Here is a 25844-nt window from a genome sequence, read left to right as displayed (position 1 = left end):
GGGATGCCAGGAAAAAAAAGTCTGTTCTACCATCTGAAACATAAACACTTAGAGTTTAACTGGATGCGTGGGCTTTGGTCAACTGAGACTAAGATTGAGCATTTCAAATATGATAGGTATGTATTCTTAGTTTCATGCCACCTTAAGACCACTGCTAAATATGGATAGGATCTGTGATCCTGATGCTGCTGACCTGTTCCTCTTCTGAAGGTTCTGGGAACGTTGTTGGAGTCCGTGGAATCACAAGGCATCAGGGTTGTAATTGAGTCTTCCAAAGGGATCATGATTCAAAAACCTATTGCCATCAAGTGCTCTCTTCTCTCCAGATCACCTTACAGCTGTTCTATATCTACATCTGGAGACTAAGAGAGGACCCATGACTCTGGACCATCTAGATTTTCCTACATAGATCACAGCTGTTCTTTATCATGTTCATGTTCTGCCCTTTACACGCCCAGATTCAGCCCTAAGTGGTCAATGCAAAGCACCTCATGAATGTTGATGGGGCTTAAAAATGAGTCAGCTGATCGTTGTTTTTTGCATCGATGAAATGGCAACCACGGAGAAAAAGCAAAGAAACTGTGAAAAAAGGTGTAGCCACTTTCTCCTAAAGGTTATGGCAAAATGCAATGCTTGGAATCTCCTTAGAGCATTGCTGGCAATGCTGGCGTATTGGCCAGTCATCATCATTGGCCAGGACATATTAAACCCCTGGAACTGTTTCCTTCTAATTATCCCATCTGCAAGGTCATCAGGCAGTGCCAATGCATTCACTGCGCATCATTACGCACGAGTATTTGACTGCTAAGTAATTACCTCACACCATGTCACAATAATCTGTTCATTTGTGGTACAGGTCACCCTGGTGATCGTCAGGGAGAGGAGTGTGATTGTAGAAAACCCAGATAAAATGTTGTGCGGACTTCTATTCATGAATTAAGTTGGCTTATGGGCATTTTTTTATTTATTTGAAAGATCCTTATGTATAGTTGTGGCTGACCAGCACAAGCATGAATAACCTTGCGGTTTTGAGTGCTTATGATGAAGTCGATTTATGATTCAAGTATGATATGGAGTGAAATTGAGCGTCTGAGAGGAATCTTCATGCAGTTTGGCTGCAATTCACCACTTTACCATCTGCGTCACCAATTTCCCCTGTCTCCAAAATGAGTGTACACATGGGTCAGAGTTGGACCGCACAATTTCCCATCAAAATATTTGTTTATAGATCCCAACTTTTGTGTGAAAAGTGATATACGCACGTTCCAGGCCCTGTTTTGTAAGTACAGAAGCTTTATAAATGAGACCCCCAGTTGTTTGCTGTGGAAAAGCAGAGACACATAAAAATTGCAGATCAACAGGTATCGAGGACCAACCCTGCTCTAGAGAGGTGGTACAAAAAGGAACAGCAAAACGTAAATTATTGTGATGTTGGAAAAGGGGCGTTATAGAATGCATGTATATCTGTTAAATTTTGTACGGGAATCGTGATTTTGTTAAAAGTAGGAAACGTACTATTTTTTACAAAAATCTTGTGAATGTATATATATATATATATACTTTAGGATAAAGCCTAACTTGGCTTGTCCTAGACTTTTAATGCTGCAGCCTAGTTAAGAGACCTTTTCCTTTTTTTGCTCTACACAGGAAAGCCTGTTTCAGTGGAATTGAGCTGTGGTGCTGGACCCAGCCATGTAGTTCTGGAGCTAGGTACCCCCCTTTTGCTGGACTGCAACCTGGGGTCCAGCGACACTCCTTTCAATGTCACCTGGTTCAAGGATGGCCAGCTTCTACCACAGGTGCCAGGAGATCCCCTGCAGCATTTGACCAATGGATCCCTCCTGCTGTTCTCCACTTCTACAGACAGCCATCCTCTGCAGAATGTAGAGGGTGCTTACAGCTGTGTGAGCGCCAGCGCCATCGGAGCCCTGACCAGTCGGACTGTGAACGTACAACTTGCAAGTAGGTGTTACACAATTCACAGAACATCCTGCTTTCGTTAGACAGTTGTAATTGAGCTGATCTAAGGCTGGGGCTCAGAACTGTATGTAGATAGGCATTGTGCAAAGAGATCTAAATGCAAGTGTCTGTTGGCTCTATTCAGGCATTAAACATGCATTTCAGCTATGTTTGGTAGCTGGACTGATAATACAACATACAACTATTTTTTTTCTTGAAACAAGAATTGAATGAACAAGTTTGAATTTACCGTGGAGTTTCAGTCATCCACACAGGCTCAAGTATTTACAAACGCATCCCCTGATATGCCTAAATTGCCCCTTTTGTAGCTAGTAATCAAAAAGTTTCTGATTGATTCCTAGCTGGATATTTGACCTATTTTCTTATCAGAAATAGCAAAGTTCGTTTAAATTGACCAGTTTCCTGACATGGTCTCTGAGATTAGGGCCATTGTAGAACCTTTTTTGTCCCTTTCATCCATTTGAAAGAGTTTTGATGAGTGATTGAAATTTTTGCCTTTGTACAACCCAAATGTATGTATCACTGTATACACTGTATATTCACTGTATATACCTCATGCACCTTTTCCTCTCTTTGGCACATTCTTTTGATTATTGAGCTGATGTGACATGTGCATTTCTCCACTGTGAGATCCATAAAGTCTATCTTATCTTATCTTATCTTATCAAAAATAATGGCTCACATGAACCATTGAAAGTCCTAGTTTACCATGATGTTCATGTAGATAATGATTGTTTGTAAAATTCTAACTCAAACATATAAGGAAGCATATTTTCTGGATACAAGATCACAACATTTTGGATTCTGAATCCTTAACAGCAAATCACACCATTATAATCCTGTTTGTATATTAAATGAGTGGAACCAATGGAACAATCTGCACAAGGTATACAAGTCTACACTCATTTTCCCCTAAAACTCTTTCTGCTTGTCCGTCCAGGCCATCCAGCTGGTCCGGTCCTGAAATGTTTTTTTTTTGTTTGTTTGTTGTTTTTTTTTCAACCTGATATTGATGTCGAAAATCACAGCGGTGACTTGAATTGATGTGACTTTAAGACAGGAAGACAGACACTGTTAGATAAGGCAGTACTTCTCTTTCTCTTTGCCAGAAGATGCAAAACAGAAACATAAGGAGTTATTCTCTTTATAATGTCATTAGGGTTCTAACAGTTATACTAGCCTGCAAGTTAGAAGTACAAGCATTTGCCATGATTAACAGTCTGTCACGTTGCAGCTGTTTTGAGGAGGGCATTCAGGATGTTCTTGCACACGATGAGTCAGAACTGAAGAAAAAAAAGTTTCCTATCAACATGTAACCCCCAAAGAAAACAACCCAAGCTGGAGAATCACATTGTTTAGGTGAAAAATTAACACATCATTTGCACACATCTAGCACCAATTGTTTTATAAAGCTTTTTGTGGTACTAGTGGCTTTAATTCATGAGTGGCTACTCACAGTAAGTCCCTTGGCATTCCAGCTTGCACCATTGATAAATTACAATTTTCTAAAGACACTTTTAAACTGAGTTATGTAAAGTTTTTCATTCAACGATAACATTTATTAAATGGCAACCTTAAAATATAGAAAATGATTCTTTTGATAGGAAGTAATTTTGAAATCTCCATTTATTCATCAAAACAGTCACATTCAATAAATTAGACTTGCTAATTATTGAAAAGTTCATTCATTTAAGTAGCTTAACTCAAACAAATTATATAGATACATTACAACACAGACTAATGTTTTCATGCCTTCATAGCTGTGAATTATGATGATTATCTTCTTACGGCTAATGAAAACACAACATTTAGTATTAAAATATTACATCAGACCATTAAAAAACATTTTAATACAGAAATGTGGGCTTAATGGAACCCGCTTCAAGGTTTTTAATATCAAATGCATTATCCAATTTACTGAATATGATTGTGTAAAACTAAGTTGTAATGCAATTAAAGAACAGACAAAAAAGTTAGAAGTTAAAGTATTTAACTCCCTATTAATTACTAATCAAAATAATACTGGCCAAGTTCTTTCTCTGACCTTTTGACTCGTGCATCAATAATAACTTGTCTTCTGCAGCTGGACGCTTGTTCTCCCCTAGGGAGTCAATTGTTGGGCATAACAAAAACAGGGTTTTTATTAAGTTTTCTTTTTATACCATTTGGATGATGATTGAATTTGTTTTTAACCCCACAGGTTGACTACAAAGCTGTGTAATTTTTCAGTTATAAGCTGAAAGATAATGATATGAAGCAAAAGGGGACAGAATGGAGTTTTTGTCTGAGTAAAGAGATGCCTTTCTCTCAAACTCCTCAGTGCTGGTCTTTATTTAGTCTTTAGCTTTGTGTAAGATGAGACACCATCCACTGTGGATGCCCCGTCTTTTGTCAGCTTCTGCATGCTTATTTATGAGGATCTTTTCTGTGAGGAACAATAAGGACTAAAGTACTAAAAGGGGAGGGGAAGGGCGGGTAGATTAAATGCTGTGAGGGGTGAAAATGGCAAAGGAGAGTTGGGAAAGCGATAGCTCCTCGCACAAAGTGCTTTGCAAAAGTATTCACATCCCTTGTCAGATGGGTTGAAGAGTGTCTGTAAAGAGAAAAACTTGCCATTCCATTGTACATTTCTGACTATATTTAGAGTTGGTTTCCTGCTGGAAGGTGGATATCTACCCTAATCTCAAGTTTTGAACAATTTATACAACTATTGCCAAAATATCTTAAAGACCTTCTAACCCTACCAGAGCCTTACTTCATCAGCATGTAATATCTGAAGAAATGTCCCTAAAGGAGGCGGTGCCCAGCAGGCCAGGGAACGTACGGTGGGTGAAAGGCTAAGCGTTGTCTAGGCTAAATAAACTAACTGAATGCTAAGCTAATAAACCATTAACCTGAAAATTGGTAAAAAGCTCACTATTTCAACTTGCTAAGGAGTCATGTATGAGAAGGAGACGCTTTTATACCCCACAGCAGCAGAAGAACTGGTTGACGTCACAATATCTTTTGCGCCAACACCAATACTGAGTTAAAATTCGAATGCAGTGCACTCGTTAAACCCGAGGAGGGTGCCACACAGGCGGTTTAAGACACAAAATAAGAATATCAACAAATGTGCAGTAAATTGTCAAAGCAATGTCTGGGACATGTAGGGCGCACTATAAGACACCACGTATAAGGTTTATTAGCAATTAAAAAAAGAAGAAAAGAAGTCATTTTACGGGTTAGTTGTTCTGTAAAGAAATGTTTGAAAATGATAAGCAGCGGAAAATGTGTGGTTTAATGGGATGTGAATACTTTTGAAAGCAATGTAAGCAATGTTTTTTAGTTTGTATGTGATAAAGTCTCAGTGTGGAGTTTTTGTCTTTAATCAGCGCTTTAAGTGAGCACAACAGATGTGAGAAAGGCTCGAGCCTAACTGCCTCAATGTCAGCTCCTGAGTAGACATCCTCATTTCCCACAGTGTCTTCACTTGAAGGAATGAGAGTGATGAGAAAATGTAGCAAAGATCACATCTGTGAAAACACATTAGGAAAGCCACCTGCTCTGGTTTTGCAGGCGTAGTGTACGTATGAATCATGTGCTTGTCCCTGAAAGGCTTAGAAACAGACAAGGACTTTCTCTCCTATTTAAATACAGTTTCTGGGAGGGATGGGTTCATTTTATTTTGTCTTTCAGTCTGTGGCTCTTTTGCTAGAGAAAAACAACAAATACAGCATACAGCATGTTCTCAGAAGGGAAAATAATAAACGAAAGCAGGTATAGTGTGTTTGTTGATCATGAACTAAATAACTTTTCCACAGTAATTATGAGACAGCTTTGGAGACTCACAGTCTATTCTTTTAGATTGTCTGAAGATTTCTGACATATTGTGTCATATAATTATAAACCAATATGGCTTGTTTTTTTGTTTTTTTTTAAAAACTCACACCTGTTTGCTAAAACACAGGTGAAAGAAAATACACGTTTGAACGCACCAGAACAGTTGGACGTAAAAACCCTTTTTGGACATGGTGAAAAGCTTCCTTTTGGCAGCACTGAAGGGTTTTCCTGCTCGCGTGTAGAAACTGACTGAGCTGCACATGCTCTGACTGCAGTAGCTTTTACAAATAGCTGTCGAGGCTGGAGGTATGCTTGATGAGCTTTCACAATCTCAGCCTTAGAGCCGGGTAGCAAAAAGGTCACGGGTGGAATTATCTGCTTGCACAAGGGGAGGGGAAAAACGCTGCAATCTGATAGCTGAGAGGCCGAAGTGTGGGGCACAGAAAGAGGGACAGACAAAGACAGGGAAGAGCAGAGGGAAAGTCAAGACAGATGAGAAAAAGGGGGGGAGATTTGGCTTCTGTTTTTTTTTTAAATTACATGGATTAACAGTTGAAATTACAAATTGCCTGAAAATCCTATCATAAAATATAAAAACTCTGTTGCTAGGAAACATTTGGACATCTTTTTTAACTCTTGTGCCTTGGAACGTCACCCCTAGCTGTGATCACTACAAAGAAATGCATCATGGGTGCCATCACATCATCAGAGCTGTGTAAGCTTTTAAACAAGTGGGTGATTATGAGGGTTCAGGTTGGATCTGCTGTGGAATTTCATCCCCAGTTCAGAGATCCTAAAAAACTAACACAGCTATACTTTGAAAGAACCGAGGTGGAATCTCTGCCAGTTACTATTGTCCTATCACAGCATGGGCAAAGGGCTTTTTTGAACCCCCATCCCCCCTCTCTCTTTTCATTGACATTTGTGCTGTGCACTCTTGCTTATCTGCTGTCATTCACCCTCATTGTGCACACACTGTTAGAGATGAGATACCCAAAACGATCCACCGTTGCAAACACAAGGAGTCTATCTGCAGGCATCAATGCAGACCGAATACTGTAAAGCAAAAAGTAGCTTTACCCAAAAGCTCTGCTGTTCACACGCTCGCCCACACTCCAATAGTCTGGCATCATGTCAGGCGTTGGCACACGTCATGCGGAACTCTGGGATTTAGGGTATCACAAAGAATAATGTGCGGAAGTCGCACGGGTTAATCATCAACGCCTCCTCTGATGCTTGCAGCTCAGCCTCTTTCAGAAATGAATCAGATCCTTTCTGCTACTTTTACCACCTTTCACAGTCTTCATGTGCTCCAGCAGAATCTTTTCTCTGTGCATTAAAGCACAGGTGGGCAGTTAGTTGTTATTACCACCAGTTTGTGTGAGATTCTCATGTGGATAGCCTTGAGTAATAATTCCACGTTTACTATATTTATAAAACAGCTTTAAGATAATTTTTTTGACTTGACCTTAAAACAGAAAAGCTACAATGATTCTTACTGTTGCACATTTAAGAGAAAAGGTTTGGTATTACAGTTATAGTGATCCTAAGGGACAGAGGATTGAGACCAATTTTTCCTGGTCTTGGATTTGGTCTCGGAATGTGATGCAATTCATGTTTCTCTTGCATGTTTACAGCACCAAGCTAGATTACGGCATTTGATCCTTAAAGTTAAAACATTGCGTTGTCAATCTCCTTGCAGTCCAGATTTTGTGATGCAAACACCTGCAATCTGACATCATTAAAATGTCCACAAATTTTAAGCTTTGCTTTGCTTTGTACGAACATGAAGAGTATAAAATAAAGGGAATGAAAAAAACACAGCTCAAGATGGGCTTTTTACGTCATATGGCATAGACATTTTTGTTTATGCCAAATGACGTAATTGGGAATTCCTCCTTTGTAATGCAAGTTGTGTGCCTGACAAGTAGAGTAGGTTAGAATATTAATGTTAACAATATGTGCAGGATTTGTTTTGCAGCAGCAGTAATATTTTAAGGGCAATGATTTGCTATTATTCAACTGACCAAAATAAAGAATATTGTAGCAAACCATGTTCTGCTCTAAAAATAAATAGTCCAGTGATTACTCATTACATGGGTGGCAGTTCCCCTGAATCAAAACTCCTTGTCTGTATGTGTTTGAGACAATTTTATTTTTTAAACCCCAAAGTGTTTGTCACATTGGAAGGCTTGTAGAATGAGGACATTCATAAAAGGATACTTCTACGGCAAGTTACTTTATGTCAAAGTCAGTGTTTTGCTTTTTTTAATATGAATTGCCTCAATAACTCTACCATAGAAATATATGTTATATATTTATTGTTAAAAATATTGCCTCATTTAGCAAGTTTTGGGCTGTTCTAATATTATATAGGAGTTTAAACCACTGGAACAATATGAAAGACATTTTCTGTGTTTTCCTTTATAAACCATAGCTTTTTAAAACCTTAGTATTCCTTAATACCAGTAACCAACCCCTGACTAGCTAAAATATAGGCTGAAATTGCATCAACACACAGCTTGATCTCTAATGTATTTTGCTTTACTTTATTTAAAAAATGAAATAAAAAGCTTAGGGAGTTGAACTGTGATGCATGAATACAGTGATCCCTTCCTTTTTATTTGGTTAGAGATATTATCTCTATCAAAGAAGCAGCAGAACATCTATCTTTTCTGCTGTCTGTCACAGGAATTCAAGCAAGATTTACCAGATTAGTTTATGTGTTGTGTGTCAAAATAAGCTTAATTAATTATCAGCCTGTTTGTGTAATAAAAATAACCAGAACCAGCAGGTCAGGCCACAAAATCAAAACCAAAGGGGGGAAAAAAATCAGAAATTGAAATCGACCTTTGAGGTCAGATCAGCACATTTCCGACACAAAACATCAGCCTCACTTCACTGTGGACAGTTTATGTGTGTAGCTGAATGCTGTTGACATCACAGTTGCACAAATGTGGTCTGGATTAGTTCTGCAGTTGTGTTCACACAGAAAATCTGTTACCGAAATCTGAAAGAATGTCTGAGAATCTTGTGAACGCATCGCTCATTTGGCGGTCTCACTGTGTGTTCTCACATTTCATTTAACATTATCTAACATAATGTTGGTTTCGGTGTTTCACAGTCGGCTATGTGGTTAGTATAACTGGAAACTATTATCTGCCCCAGTCTCATTTATGGTTTTCAGTTTTCTATTTCCTTGGTACTTTTTTAAAACCCCTCGGTTTGCCTCCTCATGCGTGTTTTTGTGCTTTCTCTCCTTTGATCCACTCCCATACTTTACTTCTCGTTCGGGACTAAAGCTGAAGTGGTGGTGACACTTTTAGCTACTTTGGTCTTTCTTCTTACCTTTATTTGCATGTAGGGGTAAGAGGTCAGAGGCTCACTGACATTACTCACTGCTGCCCTCTGGTGTTTAAGATTACTACACATGTTTTTAAATTTGACTTTAAACCATGATGATAAGAAATAAAACTGCACTTTGAAAGATCTGAAGTGACATAGAAATTACAGTATTGGTTGATGGCATAACCAAGTAACCAGTCAGAAACTTTTCAAACACATTGCAATTTTAAACCAAAATAAAAATATTCTACTAAAGTGAACAGTACTGTGGACCAAAGTTAGATCCTGGCTTGGTGTTTCACCTCTGTCCATGGGTCATGTTACATGTCTGCCCCTGAGAAGAGTTCTTCTTTGACAGCTAACCTGCTAATTTTGCTTTTATCTCCATAGGTCTGTCAAAGTTTTATCAGGAGCCATCACCACAAACAGTGACCACTGGGGTATCTGCTCGCTTCGAGTGCCAGATTGAGGGAGTACCCACACCTGTCATAACATGGCAAAAGGATAAAGTAACTATTGCTGATGAAACGAGGTAATTTGTGTGTTAAGATAAAGTATGTTTAATATTCTCAGATGCTGTTATTGAAATGTGATATGCATAATGGCGTGCAAAAAACTCCACTCAGCTAAGCACTGGGCAATTGTAAAAGAAAACATGTTAAAGGCTGTGAAAGACCTTAGGCAGGGGTAGAGACTCACCTGCCAGCAAGATATCAATAAATATCAAGCCAAAGTTGCAACACTGTTTAAGTTCATGTTTTAGAATGGTCCAGTCAAAGTCTAAACCTGAATCCAATTGAGAATTTGTGGCAAAACTTGAAAATAGTTTTGTATAGACTATCCATCCAATGTGACAGATGTTGAGCTATTTTACACATTCAAATTAGCAGTGAATTTAGTCTCTGGATGTGTAAAACTAGCAGAAACAAACCTCTAAAGACTTGCAGCTGTAATTCTAGTGAAATACGGTTCTACAAAGTTGAACACAAATGTAAGTTGCACATTTTCAGATTTTTGATTTTAGAAAGTTAAAACAGTGTATGCTTCCTTCAGCTCTAAAACTTTACTTTGTGTGGGTCTGTTACACAATATCCCAGAAAAAAATACATTATTAGTGGAAATGGGGCATAGTTCAAAGGTCATGATTGTTTTGCATAGCACTGTACCTTATTCTGTTGCCACTAATATGGATCGAAAGTTGCAGACACATCCACTGATCTGTGCAGATACACCAATCCACATTGCTAAAAACAATATTACCCTGTGATGTGTGTAGTGTACAACTATTACCCCATGTCCTTGCCTGTACATTCTTTATGCATGTCACTGCCGGCAATGATGTTACCTCACTAGACAAACACTGAACGTTCTTGATGACTGTCTGCGCCTATTGAACAGACATGTTTAATAACACATACAGAGCAGAGGCAAGAAGGGGGTTTATTTGTGTTTTGATGTTCACATGGCTGCATGTTTTAAAGCTCTTCAAATATAAAAAAAATTTAAATTTTGTATTTGAAGGGAAAATGTGAGACCAGGGTTATTTTAAAAATAGCATTTTTAAGATTTCAGTAACTGCGAAAACTACATGAAGAATTCTCTTGTGAAAACAAACACCTCTGTGTTATGGAGGACCAAGTCTTCCATATCTAAAAATAAATACAGAAATAAATAAATGCTCAATAAATAAATAAGCATACAATTAATTGCCACCAAATTAATAAATGTTGGTAGAAATTAAATTATACAGTGAGACATAAATGTATATATCTCTTTTAATTAGCTTATTCTTTTATTCGCCTTTGTAATAATTACCTTATTTATTTATTGTGCGTTATAATCTTCAACTTTATTTATTAATTACTTATATTTTTTAAGTATTTATTTTTGTGCATGTTATAATATTTTTGTCTGATTTATTCTTCCTTTGTATTTTTTTACCCTATATATTTCTGTGATGCTATTTATTTCTGCCTGTCGCTTTTACATTTCTGCCTGTCCTTTTTACATTTCTGTATGCATTTCTGCCTCATTATGCAAATGAGGAGGGCTGTGTCTTAAGGGCTCAACTTCTTCCCATTGGTTGGTTAGCAGTTTACTGCATCGGTCAAATCTAGATGGCTTTTCCCCGCACTAAAGCTTAAGTAATGTCAAACTCAGCAGTCAGACGTTCAGTGTCCAACCTCTTAAGGAAAGCTGCTAATAGACTGGAAGAATTAGAACGCTGTACATTTGGGATTTGAATGTTTTTCTGTGGTTTCAGATTCGGTTTTTCCAGATCAGTAACTCATCGGCAGATGATTTATTCTACAAAACAGACACCTCTCTGCAACCACAGCAAGGGAGACAGTGAGCTACAACCGCAGTTTCCTCAAAACGAGTCTCCCATCGCGCTGGGTGAATTACATTAGACCCTATGCAGAGCTCGCTTGATAAGAAAATACTGTAGTTGATTATAAAAGTCCCGTTGACTCCACGGAGTCAACAGGATCTAGCTCATGGTTGATCCGGTTGAGGGACTCCGATTTCGGCCAGCGTCTCTCAGCTGCTCCCTCCTACCACACACGCGTGGTGCATTTAGGGACCGCCAAAAAACCTTTGAATCAAGCACTCTTGAGAAACAAAAATCAATAAATTCCTTATTTTGTGACCACCTATGACAAAACTAATATAAAATCATGCCACTAAATAACATCTGTAAGGCACCCTTATTTTTATTCCATTTAAAGCTATTTTCAATTTTTAAGATTTATTCAAAGACAATAGTTGGCTGAAGTAGTAGAACAATTTCACAAAGAATTTGAGTGAGTGGGTCACATGACCTGGAAGCTATTGATAAAAAATCCAAATTTTTGTCTTGAAAATTGAAAATAGCTTAAAAATTAATAAAAACAAGTGTGCCTTACAGATTTTTATCTATTGGCATCAATTTATATTACTTTATCTTAGCTGGTCACAAGATAATACATTTATTGATTTTTATTTCTCAAGAGAGCTTGGTTCAAAAGTTTTTTGACGGTCTCTAACTGCACCACCGCGTGTGGGAGGAGGGAGCAGCTGAGAGACGCTGGCCGAAATCGGAGTCCCTCAACCGGATTAACCATGAGCTAGATCCCGCTGACTGCGCGGAGCTGTAATGTCAAATATCCAAATTCAAACCAACTTCACTGTGGTGCTGGATCATGCGTAAAGACGCAGCATGAACCCCAAGTGTTGCAGCTGAGGGGGAAATGTTGGATCGGCTTGATGAAACTCCGCCTCCTTCACAAATTAGACCAACATGGATAGAATAATGATAATATGTAGTGCTTTTTATTGCCTTGATGTGAATCTGATAATTCATATTGTGCCTTTTATAATCAACTACAGTATTTTCTTATCAAGCGAGCTCTGCATAGGGTCCAATGTAATTCACCCAGCGCGATGGGAGACTCGTTTTGAGGAAACTACGGTTGTAGCTCACTGTCTGCCTTGCTGTGGTTGCAGAGAGGTGTCTGTTTTGTAAAAGAAATCATCCGCCGATGAGTTACTGATCTGGAAAAACCGAATCTGAAACCTCAGAAAAACATTCAAATCCCAAATGTACAGCGTTCTAATTCTTCCAGTCTATTAGCAGCTTTCCTTATGAGGTTGGACACTGAACGTCTGCCTGCTGAGTTTGACATTACTAACAATGCTTTAGTGCGGGGAAAAGCCATGTAGATTTGACCGATGCAGTAAACTGCTAACCAACCAATGGGAAGAAGTTGAGCCCTTAAGACACAGCCCCTCCTCATTTGCATAATGAGGCAGAAATGCATACAGAAATGTAAAAAGGACAGGCAGAAATGTAAAAGGGACAGACAGAAATGTAAAAGCGACAGGCAGAAATAAATAGCATCACAGAAATATATAGGGTAAAAAAATACAAAGGAAGAATAAAACAGACAAAAATATTATAACATGCACAAAAATAAATACTTAAAAAAAATAAGTAATTAATAAATAAAGTTGAAGATTATAACGCACAATAAATAAATAAGGTAATTATTACAAAGGCGAATAAAAGAATAAGCTAATTAAAAGAGATATATACATTTATGTCTCACTGTATAATTTAATTTCTACCTACATTTATTAATTTGGTGGCAATTAATTGTATGCTTATTTATTTATTGAGCATTTATTTATTTCTGTATTTATTTTTAGATCTGGAAGACTTGGTCCTCCATACTGTGTTAGTATTGTGTGTGCTTGTTAAAGAAAAAAGAGAGAGAAATTAAAATATATATAAGCCCATCTTCACATCCTTGAAAGATCTTCCTTTTGTCAGTACTCTTAAAAATATTCTCATTTAACGCTCAGTGAAATAGACATTTTGCCGTTGCCCCGGGTCAGTGAATATCTTTCCAGTCATATTACGCAGAGTGAACTGTTAATGTCAGCTATAGCCCTGCATGACCTCCAGACAGCTTGCTGCTTAGAAGGCCTTATTAGTGCAATATGGTTCTCCCACACCAGGCGGTATTAATGGTCTCTCACAGAAATCAGTCAAAGGATGGCTGATGTAACAGTGGCTTTTTTCCCCTCCATTTGTTCTCTCTTGCTTTTATGTGTCTGTTTCTCACTCAGACCCTCTGTCATCTCTTTGGTATTATCTGCCATCATCTGTTGCCGTTAACCTTCCAACCACCTTCTTCTATCTTCCTCATAATATCCATCTTTGCTTATTTGCTATTCCTATTCACTGCTTCTCCTTAGTTACCCTCTATTTAAAAATGTTCCCATTCTCTCTTTTATTGTTTCACATTCCCCTCGCATCAAAGGCTGAAGATGGTCATGTGTTGGTTATGTCAGCTGTCTTTGAAAAATCAATAAGCTGGGTAATAGCAATAAATCGTCTTGGACTTTATGGTTTCATTTTCGGAAGTGGTGTGTGTGTGCAACAATAATTTATCTCTACCATGTAAGTCTTGTACTCGAAAACAGAACTTGTGTTATTTAGAATGCAGTTTTTTTATTTCCAAGGAATATCTTTGTTAGGAAGAAACAGTGAGACACCAGTCAGGCATAACAACTTTACTACTAACAAGGGAAGTAAATAACGCTTCTCGATTTTATCATGGCACCTCTTAGTGGGTGGGATTTATTTGCAGTAAGTTAACATTTTCTCCTTGAAGTCAATATTGTAGAAGCAGAAGAAATCAGCAAGCCAAAGAATGTAACGTGTTTGGACACTGGATCAAACCAGCTCTTGTGGATTATTCCTTATCTGTAATTGGTCAGAATCTGTCAAAACTGGTTCAAGGAAGTAAGAGTGGTGACCTGGAAGCAGGGTCACGACGGGCCGTGCTTAATTATTGCATCCGGAAGGCAAGGTTGGTTAGTAGGGTCCGATACGATACCCAACCTACTATAGCCAAAATTGAATTTTTTTTCCATGGTCCACGGTCATGTGCAGTGCTTACTTTGGGAACACATGACACTAGAATGTACTACAGGATGAAGGTAAAGCCAGCTTAGGATGCTAAGGGCAGTGTTCTGCTGGGACTCCATGAGTTCTCTCATCCACGGAATTATTAAATCTACCACCTACCTAAACATTTTTGCAGACCATGTACGTCCTTTCATGGAAACTGCATTCTCTGATGGCTGTGGTCTCGTTCACCAAGATAATCTTCCCTGCCAAAAAGGTAGAAAATTGTTCTGGGGTGTTCTCAGAAGCACCTCAAGTTTGGGGTGTTTATTGTACCTCCATATTTCCCTGGCATCAGTTAGAATGAGAATCTATGAGCCTCATCATTGGACAAACGGGTCTGACCCATGGAGGCCCAACTCACAACTTACAGGACTTAAAGGGATCCATGATTAGTTGTAAAAGAGGACTTTATTTGAGAAATATCTATTTTAGATGTAAAAACAGTACAGTAAAAATTCTGTAAGCTGTTTAGTTTTTCTAAATTTAAAGAAAATATTTTACACGGACGTCGCCATGTTGTTTATGCTGCAATGCAATCTGGGTAAATGACATATACTAGGCCCTAGCACTACCTTCATCCAGCCAAAACAGCAACAAACAACATTAAACCTTTTCACTTTGAACCGGAGCACAATAAAATTGATAACAATGTAATAATAATAAATAATGAATTAAAGCCGGAAGCAGCTGACCAAATCAACCTCTGAAGAAACAGCCTTTTTAAGTAATTATTAGTTTTTATGTATCATATAAATGCAATAAAAGGGGACCACTTCCTAATTAGGTAAGTGATAATCATGCTATGCCTGTTTGGTGTACAGCTAAATATTATAGTCATTAGTTTGTGGAGGTCAAATCTCTATTCTCTGAAAAACAAAGTTGAAGTGTATTGAAAACACCTAAACAGTGGAGCTCCTCTAGAGCTCAAAAACCCATTGCTTCATGGTTCATTGTACTAAACCATTTATAGTATTTTTCCCTTGCTTTGTCTTTCTCTTTCTTCTGTTTTTTTTTTTGTTTTTTTTGCTATCCCTTTGGGGCAACAGGTTTGTTTCTCTTCCTAACGGGGTGCTGCATATTCTGGAGGTGACTAAAGCAGATGAGGGCGTCTACCGTTGTGTTGCATCCAGTTCTGCCAGGAAGGACACCAGCATTGAAGCTAGACTCACTGTCACAACAGGTGAGGTCTGTTGCTGTGCTTTGTGCAGTTTGATGAGGGAAGTACATTCAAATGGATGCTTTCTAGGTGGGGAACCTAGAACGAAAGGAAACACAAGGTAAGGAACAAAGCAATTATGGAATATGGTATCTTATATAGCATATAGGAAAGGATACCTTGACCTGGTGGCACTATCATGGACCACTGGAGAGTCTGACTGGTCATTTTAGCCGTGGCTAAGCAAGACAATTGGGACTATAAAGTCTGTGGCACACCAGCAGTCAGAAGCACATGAAGGGAGGGTGAGAGTCAAAGAAGAGACAAAACTGAATAGAATGATAATGACGATACAAAAATACAGACATATTCATACTAAAAGCAAGTGAGGAAATATTGGTTTTGCTTTTTTTACATAGTGTATGTAGTAAATATATTGTTTTAACTGTATGTCCTGAATGAGTGTAAAAAACAGACAATCTCTGTACAAAACACAGGGCATACTTTATTAAAACGTGCCAAAGTCTATATGCTTTCATGATTTGTTTACAAACATTCACCTCCTATCAGGTTCTCAGTTTTTTATTTTTGTATTGAATAGGTTTGTGATGCCGTTTAGTTCCAAGAAGTTATCCTGGTATTATTCACTAACTAAATGTACTGAATAATCTGTAGTCATTGCTGATCACAGTCAAATTCATGATGAAAACCTGTAGAAAAAAGTCAGCAAGCTAACAAAATCTTCTCTTTTTGCTTTTTGGTCACACTTAAATGTTTCAGGTCATCAAAACATTTTTAAATAAAAAAAATATTTTATATTATTTTACATAAACAATTTTATAAATGATGATTTTATTTATCAAAAGAAAGGTATCCAAACCAACCTGGCCCTTTATGAAAAGTCATTGCCTCTGTGACTAACTAAACATTTTGGTTCAATTGGACTTTTCACACCCTAGCTTGTTTACTGCCTGACCTGAATAATCAAGAAATATATTAAGTAGATTTAGTCTGAGAGCCTTAAAGGGAATAAAAGATCACAAAAAGCACATCTATCAGTTTAGAATAGGTAACAATGTGCTATTTAAAGTGTTAGGAATTAATACTAATAATCCACAAATGAAAAGAACAGGAATGAATATTCTCAGATATCATGGGTCTACCAAAATTACTCGAAGAGTGCAGGAAGAACTCATCCATGAGATTACAAAAGAACCCAAGAGCAATAACTAAACACTGTAGGCCTTACTTCCCTAGGTCAAGGTTCAGATGTCCATGATTCAACAATAGTTCAAAGGCAAAAACCACAGCTGACAGAAACGAAAACAAATGTATCACTAACATTGGCCTAAAAACATCATGGTATCCCTCAGACTCCAGACAGAATCTTTATGGAACACTTTCTATGGAGATTCTGTCCAGATTTGAAGTCGGGTTTGAGATGCTGTGAAATGACTAAACAACCCATTCATCCTCAAACACCCTACAATGTGGCACCAGTTTATTATACTGGGGAACTGCGTGCTTGCTTGGGCTTTCCATTCTTGGTATGTGGTTTTGAGCCCATAGCAGAGGTTCTTAGACATAAATACACTCCATTTATTTGCTGATGACCAAAGGATTAGCCACTCATACACGTTGCTGATGAGTCCCATCACCGTTGTATCCTGTCCATAGTTAAACAGCTGATTTTTGCTAAATCACGAAATAAAGTCATTTGTCAGCAGACAAACCCATGTCTGAGGAACCCCAGTGCTTATTTTGACAAGGGTTGTTTTCTGACTGACTGAAACTCTAAAATCCTGTTGCAGAGGGGAATTTCTATTTTGAAGAGTTTCACTATAAGCTCCTGAGTTAGTGTGGTAAACAATGAGCTATATATTTCATTATAGGCGCTAAATGAGTAGGCACCCTGTTCTAGCAGATTCTAACTCCACTCTAAGTGTTTCCTTTTTAAATCTACTTTTACATGTGTTGTGTGTTCATGTGTTTTCTTTTCCCGCCTTGCTTGTGCACATGATGGAGGTGATCGTTTAGTGGACAGCTGTGTTTTATTCTGTTTTCTGGAATTTGTGAGACTGCGTGAGAGGCCACACTTCCATTATTTGCTCCGGAGAACAGATTTTAGCTCTTTGTATTTGCACTGCACTTCTTCCCACCGAGCGGCACAATGTTCCCCATCAGTAGAGGAGTAAGAGACATGGAGACTGAACCAGCATTGAACATTGCAACTGAAGGAGGAGGTACAGACCTATCATATGGTCCATTTTGATTGGAGATGTGAGATCCCTTCCCATCAAAGTCGATACATTTGTAGGGCTAGCAGAGATGCTACCAGGAGAACAGCTTGATTGTACTAACTGAGACGTGGCTAACCATGCTAACTCCGGACCCACACATAAACCTGGATTGTTTTCATATACTCCACACCAACAGAACCTAAGAGAGCTGTAAGAGGAAGATGAGGGATGCTCTGCAGTAGGGACATTGGGCTACTAGCTGTTTGAATGAGGCCTTACTACCTTCCTCGTGAGTTTACAGATGTTATCACAATAGTGGGCATATGTTCCCCCCTCTGTCTCAGCCTGTGATGTCAACCACACTGTTACCTGTAGACTCCAAACACAACATCCCCAGGGATATTTTCTGATCTCTGGGTATCTCAATTTTGCCTTCCTGTCTTCCACTCCCCTCATCTTGACCAATTATGTTAACTGCCAAACTAGAAACATTAAAATTGTGTATGCCAACACAAAGAAGGCATAAAGTTTATGAGTTCTCCCTCCCCGGAGGTGCTCAGATCACAACCTTTTCCATCTACAGCTTGTGTATAAAGCCCTTGTACACAGACAACCAGCTGTGAGACGCACAGTGAAGAGATGTTCTAAGGAGACTGATGGATCAGTTTCACCTCACTGTGTTGGAACAGCTCTGTGCTCCTTATGGAGAGGACACTGACAGCATCAAAAATGTGTCACAGACTAGATTAACTCTTGTGTGGACAACATTGTGCCTCTCATGAGTGTTTGGTGTTTCTCTTAACAACAAGCCCTGTATCAACCCTGAAATAAAAGCTCTCCTCAAGGAGGAGAATAAAGCCTTTGGATCAGGAAAAGAGGAGAGCTGAGAGCTGTGTAGACAGATCTGAGAAGGAAGATTAGGGATGGGAAGTATATCTACAGGAACAAGCCCAAGGACCAGATGCAGCAGAACGTCAGTGGGGTTTTTAAGAGCCAAACAATTTTAGATCACATACAAGCTCTAACCCTCCCTGGAGAGTCCTGGAAGATATGTGGGGATCATGTTATTTGATTTATCCATCGCTTTTAATACCATCCAGCTGAGACTTCTGATGGACAAGCTGGAGCTGTCAGGAAAGGACCACCACCTGTCCCAGTAGATACTGGATTACCTCCGTGGCAACATTCTTATTTACTCGCTACACTGCAGACTTCTCCAACTCAACTCCCCGTACTGCCATCTTCAGAGGTTCTCAGATGACTTTGCTAAGGAGCTGGTGGTGGATTTTTGCAGGAGCAGATCCACCACCCCAACACCGATGAACATCCAACAAACTGACATTGAAATAGTGGACGATTATAAATACTGGAGTGTTCAACCTGAACAATAAACTAAACAGGAGTCACAACAATGATGTCCTTCACAGGCATGGTCTGAACATGCTGATAAGGAGACTGAGATCTTTTGGACTGCATGGGGGTGCTCATGAAGACCTTTTTTCGGTGTGGTGGCATCAGCTGAGAGGAAGTTGTATGCTGTTGTGCCATCGAGCCATGGGCACAAAAATCTGATTGAATTAGGAACAACATGTAACCTGAGGAGAAATCAAAATTGGTTGTAAGCAAATGAATTTCACACATCCATGCAGTCATGGAGACTTCACACATCCATGCCAGACTTCACCTCAGTCCCATCACCACTTCTTGCCTGGGGACGCTGGAGGAGAGGGTGGCTGGGAAGACCAGCCGCCCCTGCGAGTCACATGGGACTCAGACTCACAAGCATCTCAAAGACTCACAGAGTGGAATGTGCTTTCTGATTCTCAATTCCCGTCGCTTCAATGGAGCAACAAAGGGGAGATTTAACTTCGTCCAGATGACCTGATCTGGCGAATCAAAGCTAAGTCTACAGTCTCACTTCTGTGCAACCAGCCACTGAAGTAAAAGAATGCCGAACAAGCTTTGTCTATTTTTGTCAGCTGTTGCATGAAAACTGACCCGAGACGGCGCAGAGCGGTCTCCTATCCACACCAAGCCAAGCTGTGACAACATGCTGCATGTAGGACCTCACAGCGGCCTGTTCCCACCGCATTTCAGCTAGCCGCATGTCTGCTAGGCAGCTATCCCCTGCTTTTAACTTCTTCCAACTGGATGCCCATGCCATTGCCGATGTAATTCGAGTCTGTTGTTATGGTTATAACAAACGTTATCTCCACAAGGGTTTTATACATTGATGGGATATTGATGTTTGTGTTATCCGGTCCACTCATTATGAGTAAAATAAAGCCGAATCTTTTTAAAGTTTGCGCAGAATGTCCGCTAGCCTAAATGCTATTAGCTTCCGATAACACCCGCTTCCTTTACTACGATTCGTTTCAAGCATAAGGTTTGTTTTGTTTCGCTTCACTATTGTTCGATAATGCTCTCAGCATTATTGTCGCATTAATATGGAATATTAACGTCAATTTAAAGGTGTTTTGTATAACTTTAGATTAGTGACCGATCGCTACAGCAACCCCTAGCCTCCCGGAGGTATAATCGCATTAACAAAATCCAGCGTTCTAGAAGTACTGATGTATACTGAGAAAATGATTTTTTAAAATGTTATTTAATCAAATAATGTTTTGTTTAACTCAGGGTTTACATTGTGAATGGGTTGAAACACATACCAAATGTTGTTCTGAATTAGTTAAGCTAATTTAACCTCAATTCACATTCTTTAAGAGGAACTTTGGTTCTTTAACTCAGATCTGCATTGAACCAGGATTCACTGAATTATTCTGATTGTTGTGGCCATTTCATAAATTTTGTGGATTGTAATTTCTACCAATTTAGTTTTCTTCTTTGGGTAGTTAGAATATATTTAAGTTAGTTTAGAGCCAAAATTTGTAATTAATTTTTATATTTGAAAATGTTTAGATTACGTTGTTAATTGTTAGACCCTCCCATTAATTTGAGTAATTAAGAACACACTGGGTGCTTGGTGCAGGGCTATTGTTTGGTAAATGTCTGGTGTGTTGACGGGAGGTTTTGTAAATTATTTTTTGACCACTTTTAGAGCTTCAAATAGCAAATTGAGGTTATTTTTTTTATTTTCAACAAGTTGCAAGACATTTTTTAGTCGTTATTTTGTCTATATTTTTTCAAGAAATAAATTACATATTTTTACAAATCAATGTAGTCGGAAGTGCGTGCAAATCAAACTACCTGTTACCACACACGGCCTATGTTGGAATTTTGGTTTTTTTGGAACATGGATGATGATCAGCCACTTTATTTTGTCTTTTGTTTCTTTTGAATGTAAATAGTTACTTAGCTTCTTTTTATCTTCATTTTGCTTAGTAGTTTAGTTAAGTTTCACTAGCCTTGTAGAGAGGATTTGTTGACTGAAATATAGTTTTAATTCAGATAAACAGCATTATATAGTGATGTTCTCTAGATGTGGAGTTTTCTGTTAAAAGAACGCCAGTGCTCGAATCATCCCTTTTAACTATTGTCCTGATATCAGCTCTAGAGCTTATATTCACTGGACAATACCTAACAGACAGAGAGTTATGTATTAAACATTAAATAACTTTAAAACAGTGTGTAATTGCACAACAATGCCAAGTTAATCCGGAAGGCCAGCTCTATCCTAGGTTGTCCCTTCGACCCAGTGCAGTTGGTGGGAAACAGAAGGACTTTGGTAAAATCAGTATGACTGTTAGACAGTGTTTGCCACACCATGTACAGTATAAAGTCATTGTAGAACTCCTTCAGTGACAGGTGTCTGCAACCTAACTGAAAAAAGGAGCATTATGAAAGTCCCTTCCTACTAATAGCTGTTAGACTTTCCTAATGTTGTAAGTGGAATAATGTGGTTTACAAAGATTATTTTATAAGATATTTCTGGAAAAGTTGACATAATATGCAAACTATAGGGGGCTCGGAATCTGGAGAGGTTATTATTTTTATTTTCATGACAACATAGTTCAGTGCCACAAATAATCGGGATAGGCTGCAGTTTCTTTTTCTGACACGGTAACAATTATGATGATTGTATTCATCCAAAACCACGACAAAATCAATTGTGTAATTTTAGAGATTTGTTCAGCAATTTGTCTTTTACCTGCAAGAATCCATACTTTTCCTCATCTGTAGCTGCAGTTAGGTCCTGTTTTAAGTTGTTCTGTAAATTGAATTTCTGCTTCCATAAAAATATCATGCAGGCACTTGGTGATACTGTCTGTTTACATGAAACAGATGTCAGATTTAATGCCATCTCTCAGTTTCACTGCCATGAATAGGACACCCACAGCCAAGCTTTGGCAGTTTGATTTTGAAGTAATAGACTCAAACACATCTTCAGAAGCTGTTAAAAATCTAAAACATTAACAGGCAAAGCCAGAGGTTTTCTTTGTTTTCATTTGGTCTGTTTTCTGCTTCGGCTTCTATTTTTGGCAGTGCACTACACCCACACCTATCAGATCCATCACTTTGTAGACACCCTGTGCTAGAAAGTTGTTGCAAAAGCAGCCTGACCCACTTAGAGCTGTATGCATCACCATGATGTCCTGTATGTAATTTCAATGATTAATGTATAGTGTGTTTACCAAATGAAACACCACTTTGCTGAGATCATTCCTTACATTAACACCAGCTACACCTTGGGGACTTATGCGTGATGAAGAAAAAATTAAAAAATGAGTGCTTATTTAACTCATGAAAAAGTTTCCTTTGAATAACATCTTTTGCTGCAGAATTCCTCAGCTTGATGACTGAAGCCATTCTGTGAACTGACACAATGGTTTACCTGTTAGGCCCTTTAACAGCTTTATTCTTCTGTGTAATCCTTCCTTTGTCTCAACCTTCTGGCCAAATTCTTTCCTTTATCAGGCATCTTTATCACTAACAGACCAACTAATTGTCTTCAGTTTCTTCTGTTCTCTCCCTCTAGGTAATGCTTCAATGCTGTTTTTGTAAAGTACATTTGCAGATTTGCAGGATATTGTCCAGTGTCCACTAATGGCTGTAGCTATATCTGCTCACTTTTGTTTTCCTTCTACGTATTACCATTGTCTACTTGGTTCAGATATTTACATCTACTGTTCAATAAGAACTAAGTTCTAAATAAATCATTTAAATGAAGAAGACATCTATTATATCATTTGACCAGTGTACAGAAAAGCTTTTTGGACTAAATTTAGATTAAATCAGTAGTTTGGCAGGTTGAAAATTTACAAAATGTTTGCACCATATTTGAAGTAAAAGATATTGCCAGAATAGCAGTACTATAATATAACAGTGGTCTGCAACACTGACTAAAGTGCACTCCAATATTGTCGTTACAGGCCCCCTTGATACCCTGAACCCAGTTGGGATTGTTGTGCCACCTCAGAATGCTACAGTGGTGCTCGGCCATCCTGCCGTGATGGAGTGCATGGCACAGGGCCAGCCCAAACCATTGGTGTCATGGAGCAGACAAGGTAAGACTGTCCAAAGGTTTGACTAGCTTTTTTTTTCTCTGTATTCTGGTACTTTCTGTATTACAGTAACAGCTTGGGCGTAACTCATCTAGCATTGTAGTCTCATTCTCAGGCATCAAGATTCTCAGCCATTTTTCTTGTTCATTACATAAGCCTGAAAAAACACACACAACCCTAAACTTAACCTAACCCAATCTGTTTCCCTTAAGCTCTAAATTCTGTAACAAACTACACTGAACAATTTTGAAATTAGTCACGTGCTTGTGTGAAGCAATGCACCCAAAAAGCATTTGAACGTGTGTTCCTTTGGACATTATGTCAACTGGAGAGACATTATATCAACTGGAGAGAAAGTCAGGTGTGGTTTTGGACTGTGGGGCCTGAGAGTGATGCTGGGGTTTGGGGTGTTTTCAAGAGTGCAGTTATGTATTTTAGCATCTGGTCGCCTCGGTTGACCCATATTAAAAAGTCAGAGAGCCCCCTGTTGGTGTATTTGTGAATTTGCAAATATTGTCCTCTCCTCTTCAAAGCAATTGCACTTCCTTTCTGTCCAGCTTTTTTCTTTGATTTGAAAGAAATAGAAAGGATTGCTGTTTTTTTTCAAATCCAGTAGCTGTTTTTCTCCTTTCTACTTAATTTAGCACTGTGCTGATGCTCCACATTGCTTTCTCTTGGGTTTTTCAGATGGAAAACCCATTTCCACTGACGTGATCGTCCTTGCAACAAACCTAGTGATTAGGGACACAAGGTATCACCATGCTGGTGTGTATGTCTGCCGAGCCAACAAGCCCAAGACTAGAGAGTTTGTCTTTGCCTCTGCTGAGTTGCATGTTGCTGGTAAGAGTAATGCTATACCATATGTAATGAATTTTATTCTGGTATTCAGACATCTCTTAGAGTTGATTTATTGAGGACAGCCTGTATCAGCATATTTAAAGGAGCTATAAGTAATACTGACACCTTGTCGCTCAACTCAGTACAACAGCTTGCCAATCACAACAATATAATATGTCACTTTTAAACGGTGTGTTGCTGTTGTGTATTTTTACTAACACAGGATACTTATATGATGTAGTCTGTTCTTATTCTGGTCCGCTTCTCTTACTGGGTTCCATGTTAGAAGGCTGCTGCTCTTTTGTCAAGATAAAATACCAAATGAAGTGCTCTGTGTTGGAAACCCTGGAAAATTCCATATGATTGTCTCAGGAACTAGGAAGTAAACATGGTGCTACACTCTGAACTGAAGTAGTTCCGGACACTACCTTTAGGTTTGAAAGAAGAAAACTTGACTAAGACATTGTTGATGGAGAGGACTGATTGTTTATAGGGAATGTTATGTTTGTCCCAGGTGACAAATGAGAATGATTTAGGTTGATTTTACCGTAAATATTTACTTATAGCTTATTTAAAGTGTTTAAAGGTCTACTGTAATGTAAAGCATAAATCAAATATGTTTAGAAGGCTATTTCTAACTAAATATTTAGATAAAGTTTTCATGAACCAGTAGTTTATTTGCCTAGTTACAGGTAAATTTGCACTATTTGTGACTGCATTACCACCAGCCAATGAATACAAAGCTGGCCCAGGCCAGAGGAAAACATTCAGTTGAAACCAAATATCTACATACACTATTTAAAAAAAATCACAACCTTCTTCACTTTTTGACATTGAATCAGGATGAACATTTCATGTTTTAAGGTTGTTAGAATTACTACAATTATATTAGCATACGTCTATCTAGTATTTGGTGGACTATCTTTTTAAATTGTATAACTTGGGTCAGAATGTTTGGTTATCCTTCCACAAGCTTCTCACAATAATTTGCTGTTGTTTTGGTCCATCCCTCCTCACAGTACTGATGTAACTAAACCAGGTTCGTTGGCCACCTTGCTCACACACTCCTTGCCCTTTCTTCCCACAGGTCTTCAGTAGTGTTGAGATCAGGGTTTTGTGATATGCTTTGTCAGTCGTTGTCCATTTGGAAGACTAGCTAGTGAACAGATTTAAATTTCCTGGGGATTTATTTTCTCCCCATGATGCCATCTGTTTTGTCAAGTGCATCGTCACAAAATTATCTCCTTGTTTTCACAGTTAGAATGTTGTTTTCAGGCTTGAAAGCTTCCCCCTTAGCTGCACGTGTAATAATGGTCATTATGGACCAATGCTTCAATTTTAGTTTCATCAGTTCTCAAAAATGAAGGTCTTTGTAACAGGCCGCATTTGCAAACTGCAATCTGGCTTTTTAGGTCGCTTTTAGATGACTGACCTTTCCACTTCATACCCATGTTGGCATGAGGCTTGTTTAATTAAGAGTAATGACATTCTCATATTAACTTTGCCTAGCATCTTCACAAGTGTGTTTATACGTGAACGATTAT

At 38.5% G+C, this 25844-nt stretch overlaps 1 protein-coding gene across 1 annotated transcript in view; it reads left to right on the top strand.

Moving 5' to 3' along the window:
• Positions 1-1647: 1647 nt before the first annotated feature.
• Positions 1648-25844, top strand: part of igdcc4 (immunoglobulin superfamily, DCC subclass, member 4) — a gene marked incomplete at its 5' end in the record, with an annotated part of 46368 nt that continues 22171 nt past the window's right edge. Inside the window, 5 exons of the mRNA XM_036134007.1 lie at positions 1648-1962; positions 9538-9679; positions 15652-15785; positions 23332-23466; positions 24151-24303. Coding sequence (XP_035989900.1) covers positions 1648-1962; positions 9538-9679; positions 15652-15785; positions 23332-23466; positions 24151-24303 — 879 coding nt within the window. The remainder of the gene's footprint in view (positions 1963-9537; positions 9680-15651; positions 15786-23331; positions 23467-24150; positions 24304-25844) is intronic.

Source organism: Fundulus heteroclitus, unplaced genomic scaffold (genome assembly GCF_011125445.2).
Source record: "Fundulus heteroclitus isolate FHET01 unplaced genomic scaffold, MU-UCD_Fhet_4.1 scaffold_716, whole genome shotgun sequence".
Taxonomy (NCBI): Eukaryota; Metazoa; Chordata; class Actinopteri; order Cyprinodontiformes; family Fundulidae; genus Fundulus; species Fundulus heteroclitus.
Note: the sequence above shows the minus strand (reverse complement) of the source record. Positions and strands in the feature narration are given on the sequence as shown.